This window comes from Meleagris gallopavo, chromosome 8 (genome assembly GCF_000146605.3).
Source record: "Meleagris gallopavo isolate NT-WF06-2002-E0010 breed Aviagen turkey brand Nicholas breeding stock chromosome 8, Turkey_5.1, whole genome shotgun sequence".
In the NCBI taxonomy this organism is placed as follows: Eukaryota; Metazoa; Chordata; class Aves; order Galliformes; family Phasianidae; genus Meleagris; species Meleagris gallopavo.
Window position 1 is genome coordinate 5,036,134 of NC_015018.2, and position 9,908 is coordinate 5,046,041.

At 39.4% G+C, this 9,908-nt stretch overlaps 1 protein-coding gene across 2 annotated transcripts in view; it reads right to left on the reverse strand.

The window, feature by feature from the left end:
- Positions 1 to 5,484: 5,484 nt before the first annotated feature.
- The window catches only part of PARG (poly(ADP-ribose) glycohydrolase), a 60,452-nt gene continuing 56,028 nt past the window's right edge, over positions 5,485 to 9,908 (reverse strand). For both annotated transcript variants that reach the window (XM_031554350.1, XM_031554349.1), the window contains exons 17-18: positions 9,554 to 9,682; positions 5,485 to 8,816 (exon numbers count right to left, since the gene is read on the reverse strand). In XM_031554350.1, the coding sequence (XP_031410210.1) occupies positions 8,653 to 8,816; positions 9,554 to 9,682 (293 nt within the window). In that variant the 3' untranslated portion in view covers positions 5,485 to 8,652. The remainder of the gene's footprint in view (positions 8,817 to 9,553; positions 9,683 to 9,908) is intronic.

The window sequence follows — 9,908 nt, forward strand, 5'->3', positions numbered from 1 at the left end:
AGAGTGTTTGTTTCACTAGCATGAAAACAGTACTGCTGCAGCTCTATTTTAAAGCATTTTGAGCTGTGTGAAAGTCTGATAAATCATAATCCCACCGTCAATGCACAGGACACTGCATGAAGTAGAAAACCATTTAGTGAAAGGTAGAATTATAGAATCATAGAATGGCCTGGGTTGAAAAGGACCAAAATGATCATCTGGTTTCAACCCCCCTGCTCTGTGCAGGGTCACCAACCAGCAGACCAGGCTGCCCAGAGCCACATCTAGCCTGGCCTTGAATGCCTCAGGGATGGGGCATCCACAACCTCCTTGGGCAACCTGTGAACAGTGCTTCACCGCCCTCTGTGTGAAATAGTGAGTCCATATGACTCTGAGTCCACAGTGAGATGAGTTTTGTGATCACAGTGATGTTGGGTTTGGATTTGTATCTCTCCTATTGCTATGGCAGTCACAGGCAATTCCAGACACTGCAGTGAGGAACAGCAGCACCCGTTCTGCTGGATTTGCACAGTGCCTGTGGAAAGCTCTCACTGAAGCCAATTAAAGGAAAAAAATTGAAGGCTCTCTAAAGATGTGTGCAAAGTATATAAATCCTGTCATCTCTTACTCAATCAAGCTAGCAAATTACGATCCTCACTCATTGCCACTGCTGCACATTGTAGCAGGTGAAAGATCTCACTCTGAAGAGCGAGGACTGTAAATCACTTTGTGGACTCTAATTAGCCCAAACCTTATGTAAATGAGTTTGAAGCAAACAGTTCACTCCGTAGTCCAAAGCTGCTAAGAATAGCTGGCACATACAGTCACAACAGGCGCTCTGCATGCGGTAGAGGCTTGCAGAAGTGAGCGGGAGGCTGAGTTATGATTCCTTGTGCAGACAGGGTGAACCTTGCAGGCCACGGCTGAGATCATTGGCTAGACACTGTTGAGGAGGAGAGTGGCAATGAGGCCATCGGACCAGAGTGCAAAAGGATATAAAGAAATCCCTTTCTGTAAACAAAGACTCACACAAGGAATTAACATGTGCTCTAACACAGGCCAAAGCACACGTGGGTTTCATCCCTGAGGTCTAGTATTCTGGCACTTGTGAATTTTACCTTTGTACAAAATGGGCACTGCCTATATCTCATCAACTCTGAGCAGGCGACTGTCCCTGACACAAGTCCCTGAGCACCTTCTGCCTCATGTTTCCACCCAGCCCTCCTTAGACAATTTTGCCAGCACAAGATGTGCTCATTGCAATCTATAATTTCAGTGCACACCTTGCAGTGAAGCACTGCACAAGTATTACAAGATATCAGGGTATATTGGGTTTAACTTTTTAAGTCATAAATCTATTGGTTCATTGTCACAAATTTTCAGAACAGCAAAGCCTTATCTTGCTCATTTAAGCATACACATGAATTATTTGGCCACTGACTAACCATTTTTCATGAGTACAGTTTTACATGGGGCTTTTACTGGCTGTAACAGAAGCCAATCTGGAAGTAATTTATTGACCTTTTGAGGCTATCTGAAGGTTACATGTAATCAAGATTTGAGGGAAAAAGAGGGGAATGTTTGTTTAGAGCAAGCAAGGATTTGATTAGCCTTGAAGCCTTTCAAATTACCGGAGCCAAAAGCTATCCTTGTAGGCAAAGGAGGTTCCTGTTGTCAGTCATAGAACTGCCCCAAACTGTGACACAGAAGGTGCAAGTTCATCTCGTTGTTTCCAGATTTCACTCGCCAATTACTGATAAACAATTTTAAGACTTCAAAAACCTTAGACAATCATCATCAAGTTACCTGTCTTTTGGCTGACTGTGTACTTAATTTTCATTTTAAAAACAAATCCAGTCTTCACGATTGCCTGCCATCAAATGGTTGAACTCCAGATAGCAAAAACAAGGTTCAAATTTGTTATACTTTTAATCTACTGGATTTGGCTGTTATTTTTTTATGCATGTGGAGGTGGTGAAATGAAGGCCTAGTGGACCCAATCAATCAGTAGGTGATTTTTTTCAGCACGAAAGCACAGGGAGTTGTCATTATCAACAATCACAGAGTCACAGAATGGCCAGGGTTGGAAGGGACCTCAAGGATCATGAATCTCCAACCCCCTGCCACAGGCAGGGCCACCAACCTCCCCTTTTAATACCAGCCCAGGCTGCCCAGGGCCCCATCCAACCTGGCCTTGAACACCTCCATGGACGGGGCATCCACAGCCTCTCTGGGCAGCCTGTGCCAGCACCTCACCACTCTCATAGTAAAGAACTTCCCCCTGACATCCAACCTAAATCTTCACTCCTTCAACTTCAAACCATTTCCCCTTGTCAATGAAGTCTAAATGCCACTCAGCAGAAATTTGCAGCATGGAAGAATTAGAAACCTCCTTATCTCAAAGTTAGGGCTTTCAAGGCTTTCTCAGCACACACTGGTCTTCTCAAAATTCAAAGTTCTGATTTTTCACATAACATCCCTTAATTCCTGGCCCATATTTGCAGCAACTCAAGTAATTATGAATGAAAATATCTTTGTTTACCGCAAAGATTAAGTTATGAAATCTGTACTTCTGACATCTTATTAATACTGTTCTATTATAAAATTCCTCAGGCAACAGGTAAGTAATGACTTAGAACTCCAACAGAATAATTACTTTATAATGCAGGCATTTTGAAGATAGAGTTAGCTCTGGATTTGAAAATACTATTTTTTAGGACCTTATCCATGACACAAAGAATGTGAAGCACTTACTATTAATTTATTTCTATGACATTTTGGTTCAGATCCAATCAATTCTCAGTACGTTTTAAAAAAATCTTTTTGTTATTCAGTAATGAAATGTAGCTTTCCAAAGCAGTTTTCCTACCCTTAAATTTTGAAAATGTAAATCTTCAGATCTTAGCAAAATGTACTTCTTGCCATGACTGAATGCTGATTTATACAATATCCTTATTGTCTCTGTTTGTTCTGCAGAGTGGAAGAAATGAACACATTTAGCACTTTCCATCAGCTTCCAGCTGAAGACAAAGCGTGCATCAAAACAGAAGTGAACTCCTTACTAAGAAAGATGCAGGAAGGTTTTTCTGATGCATCTCTAAAGTTGATTCGGTAAAGTACATCTAAACCTTAAGTGGATGCTCCTCAAAATTGATAGATTGGATTTAGTTTCCTTTGCTTCCAAAGGGAAGTAAACAAAGTTTAATTTTCTTTAGTGATAACCCACGTTAATTCATAGTTCAAGATAATTAACTTGCCCACTGTTCCCTTGCAGGTACACCTGATTGGAAAACAGCATACCAGGCTGATTCAACAAATGGATTTCCTTTCTGAGCTGAGCAGGCAAAATCCCTGCAATGGGAGAAGAATTTTATATTGTATTTCAACTGTTAGGACTGCAAAGCCAATGCATGCTAGAAGGAACGTCCTGCATTCCCTGTACATAGACAATTCCTCTCTTGCCTAGGTGATGAAGATTACAGAGAGGAGGAAGAAGCTACTCTGACTTATTAACAGAACTGTTAGTACTGAAGACATGCAAGGAAATGGGAATATTTCATCAGAAACTTATTTTTTTTCCCATTTATTTCTTACTCTCAATTTTGAAGACATTTTTGCAACATTATGACCACGCTAGGTGCTTAGACTTGTTTCCCCACTGAACTTCAAAATGGACGTGACGCAGTGCCTCCTTCAGCAGTTCTCCAGCCTGAGAAGTTCTCAGGTCCTGCACAGCCATTGCAAAACATACTTAGCCACGATTCAGAGAGCTTTTATTTCTCATGCACTTCTGACGTTATTCTCAGTGTAAATTTAATTTACACAAAAGTCATTTGGCAACCATACTCCTAGACAAAAATGCTATTAATACCATTAGTCCTTAGCTAAATTCAGACAATAAAACAGCTACTACATAAGGAGACACTAAAGGAAATAGTTTGCCATTTCTCATCTGTCTTCTGAGCTAAACTCCAGCTTTTTTTGCTTGAATTAGAGCTTTCGAATAATGTTTTCATAACCATACACACTTTTACCATTTCACACCTGGTGAAGAAATCCCCTTATTTTCTTCCGTTGCCCTGAAAACTTGGAATACCAAAATGGTTCTCTTAGATACTGAAGAGGAAAATACAGGTCATGTCTCCCATTTTTGATATCACCTGTTCAGCTTACCAAAAGAACTAGCAGCCCAGGATTAGGCAGTTTTGTTTAAGGCAAGTTAGCTAAAGGAAGCATTCCACATGCAATCCGTTTGATCTGGAACAGAGTTGTCTGTAAACGCAAAGATGTGCGGATGCCAGGCAGCCAGCGAAGTCAGATGGCAAAGATAAGGCAGTACCTCTACTGTGCATTAACAACCTGCACTGCCAGCAGTTTGTATCTCACTCAGCACACGCAGCGTGGTGTCTGTGTCTTCTGTGCATCCATGAGCCTCACAGCACTGTACCACAGTATTATCAGGAAGACTTAGAACATACTAGAGCTTCCTTTAACTGCATTCCGAGCGCTGCTTGCCAGAAGCAGGCGATCTAACCCCAGCTTGACAGCTCAGTTAAGCAGAAATTGATGATATTGTTGTAATGGAGCTATCAGTGACAGATACCTCCTACATGGTTCTCAGGTCAGACTCATTTAACACATGATGAACGAGCACAAAACACTGTTAGCACAAAACGAGATGGTGAACCACTCAATTTTTAGTTAAAAATCTTGAGATGGCTGCAGCATCTTGCTACTTCCATGGCTTTCTGCATGCTTTTATTCTTGTCAAAAACATACTACTTCTCATGGATCCCTATCCTTACAGCTTATAACACACATCAACCCTTTTCTACCCAGTCATCATGCTACCAGAGCTGCCATTTCCAGGCTGTCCAACACTTGGTATCACCATGAGGCAATTGGTTATTCTGACCATTCGCACAAGAACGATTAAATCTAAAACCAGGAACAAGCAGCGCTTGAGGATCAGCCTTTCCATTTTCTTTGCTATTGAAAACTGAAATGTGAGCATAACAAGTACAATTTAACCTGTCCCAGAGTTTCCTTCAGTAAACCCACTGGATGAATTTATTCTTTAACCTAGCTAATGCACAGTGACTATGGGTATGGCACTTACTCTTAGAAGATAAAAAGAGGTATAAATAAGCCAGAAAATGGGGAGCAACTGCAAAAAGGTGCAACTACAAGTAGAGTGGTCACCAAGAATCTCTCTAACTGGGGAGCTGCTCTCAAGGGCTGATGTTTCAACTGCCCTCAGGCTCTCCTAAGACTAATTCAAATTTGCAATAGTTTCTTCCTTTTTTAATTACTAAGCACAATGAATCAACTGCTACAATATTATACACGACGAACAAATTATGATATTATGTTGAGGGAATTATTAGATTTACTGCTATTGCAGCACTGGCAGTCAATAGTACAACTCCTGTTAGGCCACGTACATTCAGATGTACTGGAATCTCTCAGTCCTGGAAAGTATATTGTAAGACAAAGCAGACCACATTGCTTCAATCAATTTTTTAATTGTATTCCTACAAAAGTCATGTAAACATTAGCATACAGATCCAGAAAAAAAATCAATAGAATATAATGATGCATAAACTGTAGTTTATAAGAACGTCAGGAACAGTTCATCAATTTATAAATTAATATATACAGAAATGGGTTCTCAGAAGAACACCTCATAACCAAGTTTAGGTGCCAGAGCTGTACAACAAACAGCAGCACTCTGACACCAAACTTTACTAGGAGGCAACACTGCAATCTAAATGACTGCCTGTTGTTTGACACTAAGCATTCAGTTTAGCTGCTAAAACAAGTATAAAACAATAGTTTTGGTAGGAAGTTTATTTTTTATCCGAAAACATATAACAAACATCCTTAAAGCAATAATAACAACAACAAAAAAAAGAACAATACTCCATAAACAGATTTCCAGGTTTCTAGAAGTGTGAAGATGAAGTTTGCTAGGCTGCGAAGAGCATCGGGCCTTCTGTTCCATGCTATGTCCAAGAGCACCAAAACACATCTCCAGCTAAAGAAAACACTTCAGGTAGGTTATAAATGGAGAGTGGTAGTTGGATAGAAAAAGTGAGGTGCAGATTACATGTTGGGCTCATTCAAAATTCCTCCTTCCCCACGCAGCACTCTGGGCACTTCAACACTTACTGAACTCCAAAGCCATGGCCATCTAACACCATTGGTAACTCTTCAACTCTTGGCTTTTTATCGTCCAGAAAAAACAAAAGAAACCAAGAAAAATGTCATCTCCAGCCCACCTGCAATCGAAGTCAGTTCTTACAGTGCTGCCCTTTATGAGTTCAGGGACACAAGGCAGAACACGGGATAGATCATTCTTACTCAGATGACATCAAACAGAAAACAAGTTTTCTTTTTCTCCTGTCCACGTAGTCATATTTCATAGGAAAAAGTGTATGGGAAACATATCCTAAAGAGCAATCTCAGAAGCTGTTCTTTCCCCTGTTTGAAAAGTCTCCAGTATCAGTGAAAATATAGCTGACAGAACTAGGAACTTCCTAGAAATAGCTGACACTCCAAAAACATAACTGAATACACTACTGTATGAACTTCAGAGAATCTTTCCAAAACTAAATATATATTTTTTCTGTTTCTAAACTAAAATTTTATGCCATCTTATTTGGTACATTTTTCATTAACAGAAGAATCAATTTCCCCTCACAACAAGAATAAATATTGCGCTAATAAAGACGCATGTATTTATGATAAAGGGGAAGTCAGATCTGGCCACCTAAAACTTTTTGCTGTATTTTCTTCCAGTTGGTTGGAACAATTTGTGTTCACCTTTTCTATAGGAAATCCTGAGTAGTACAGTGAAGATGTGGCAGGTAGCACCAATTTTGTCTCGCAGCTCTTAATAAATCGGGTACATTTGTCATCAGCACTGCATCTAGAAGTTCTGTCATTGCCAGAATCTCAGCCCACATGAAAACACAAGGAGCAGGAGAAAAGATTTCTGCAAAGATAGAGGATGTAAGTTGCAAACACCAAGAGGGGCCTCAAATTCTATTGTAAATCTTTTCCTTGACACGGATGTGTGTGAAGAAAACCATAGCTGGCAGGAATAATAGGACAAAAATCAGCCAAGCTGCTGTGTGTCACAGCTGAAGGAACAATTCCTAGCGGCCCACTGCAGCACTGATGCAATGGTGTAGCACTCTGAAGTCATTTGTAAGTAACCCAAACAATTTGATACTGCTCTTCCACACCAGAGCAGCTCAAGTAGTGGGTGCTCTACTGCCAGCCAGACTACCAACAGCTTCCGTTGTTTGATTAGTAGGTCACGTTTCAGGCTTGGAGATGTTTTATCACAGACACCAGCCAAAAGGATTTGTTGATACTAGAGCCATTGCTCATTACATTTCCTGCTGTTGTTACTTGCATAGCTCAGAGAGCAGCTATGACAGACCAGGCAGATCTGACCCAGAAGGGGTTAAATTTAGCAACGTTGGCCTAAACTTAAATTGGGTTTAATTACTAACAGAAAACATTTCATTGAATCGGCCCTGTACGTAGATCTAGAAAGTTTTTTTCACCTATTTATCTGTAGATTTGCGTAAAATATTAACATACTACAGAAACAATAATTTAGTATTCACAGAAACACTAAAAACACAGTTTTTACAGATCTTTTGAACTCTCTCCAATGTTACTATTCCCATGCCTAAGACAACATAGGTGCAAATTCCTCACAAAACCTTATGTTCTTATCTGTAGCCTGGGCTTTCCTCCCACTGATATGCAAGTGGCTTCCATTTGTTTTCCCACAGGAATCTAATGCTCACATGCTGCAATAAGGCAGAACTGATATGAGAGTATCAACAAAATTACAGCAGACCTTAATTCAAATGAAGTTGTCAACAACAGTGATCCTTGAGGAACTTCATGTATACTAATATGCTTATGACCTTGTTCAGTGTTGTAACAGATAGCACCAACGAGATGGTTTTAGAAGTTTAATACATGAATGTTTCCTTCTGCTTCTAACTCTGATCACATAGCTCATTTTCCCACCCATCTGTTCTTCAGACTCTATCTGCTTCTTCATGATAACTTTTTGTAATTTGACCAAGATAATGCAGTTCTGAAATGCATTATAGCTCCTCCAGAATCTTCACATTAGGCCACTTATTACAAAGTATATTAAAACCAGGACATTTTAAACTAAATGTAGGAAAATTTTGATAAGAACAACCAGAGTACCGCGGCAGTCTTAAGGAGGTAATCAAATTGTTACAACTTTCAATAAGAACAGTAATTAAAATGTTTATCTCTAAAATCATTCCGGGGGTTATATGACTGCACGTACTCCCGCACTATGCTTAGCAAGAAGTCTAGAGAAATGTTCTGAAATCTTTCAGCAATATCTTGATTGAAATACAAGTGTTTATAAAATCTCCTGCTAAACAAGGTGTAATGCAAACCAGATTTACCAGAGAAATCCTCTCTGTACACACCTGAACAAGGTTTTCATGTATGAAGCCACCAAACAAGATATCTTGCCTCACAAAAGGTAGATTTTTGGATGTTTGATAACTACCAATGCAATCAAGTTATCCAATTCATACTTTCCACTCAGCAACTCAAATGAGTGGGAGGAGTTGAACAATATTCCGATTAAACATATTTATCTTAATCTTCAAAGCACAACCCTTTTTCTTCATCATCATCTGTAGAATCTGCATAGGACTCAATGGTGTTATATATGAAAGAGTACAGCTTCACTTCTGGTCCTGAAGTAGAACAGGTTCTGCATTCTTCATTGTAGTATCTGAGTAGCAGCCTATAAACATCCCCTTAAAATGAAAACAAAGACCATGTTTAAAGAAATATTAAGTCATGCTATGAACAAGGTATAGCTGCAACTGAAGACTAGAAATGCCTGAAACAGTGCCAAGTGACATCTCTAAATGAGCAGTGAAAGAGGAATTAGACAACTGCACAAGGGACACCCTACTGTTTCCAAGTTTCTTCATAGTACAGTCAGACTTCCTCCTCTTTCTGCTCAGCTATCTGAACATTAATTCCCATATGTACCATTTACAAACGTATTGCCAGTTACCAAGCTTCCTACTTTTGTCCCTGAAAGTAAAGACTCTTTAAAATTACAGTGGGGGCAGTGGATACACTGCTTTCATTGTATTGCAGCTGGATAACAGATCTGACTACTTTTTTTTTTTCCTATAAAATCAGCCAAAAGCACTATAACTCCTAATCTACCAAGAATGTATAAGCAGATTTTATTTTTTTTTAAGCCTTTAAAGTTGTATTAAAAAACTTTTGCAAGTCTTACATCTACAACATCTATGTTTTCCAAACTCTGGAGAAGAACTCCTAAGTAAGCTATTCTAGGATCCTAGAAGTCAGATGAACATTGTTGAGTTGACCCTGTATCAGAAGAGCTCCCCACTTTGAAAACAGGTGCCAATACACCAAGACCATTTGCTTGGGCTCAGGACTTGATGACAATAATTCTTACTGGATTATTTCCAGTTATACAGTAGTCTGCATGTATGAAAAGGCTTATGCTCACCAACAGTTTGGTTCTTCTCACAGAGAAAAGTATGCATACTGTAAATATCTCGCATCAGCTCCACATCTCCAAAGGTAAAATAAACAATATCACGTCCAGACTCAGCAGCTGCCAATATCTGTATTAAGGCTGAAAGAAAAGGGGAAAAAAAAAAAACAAAAAAACACATGCATGAATGCAAGACAAAACGCAGCATAAGTTTTACAGCAAATAATTGTACCACACATGTTCAGGTGAACACTGCAAAGCAATGCAAACAATAGATAGAAAATTACTTCCACTTTTAAAACAAAGCTAGGTATTGAAGTATTCTGATGGAGCCACTAGAGATAATTTTTCAGATCAAGAATACCCT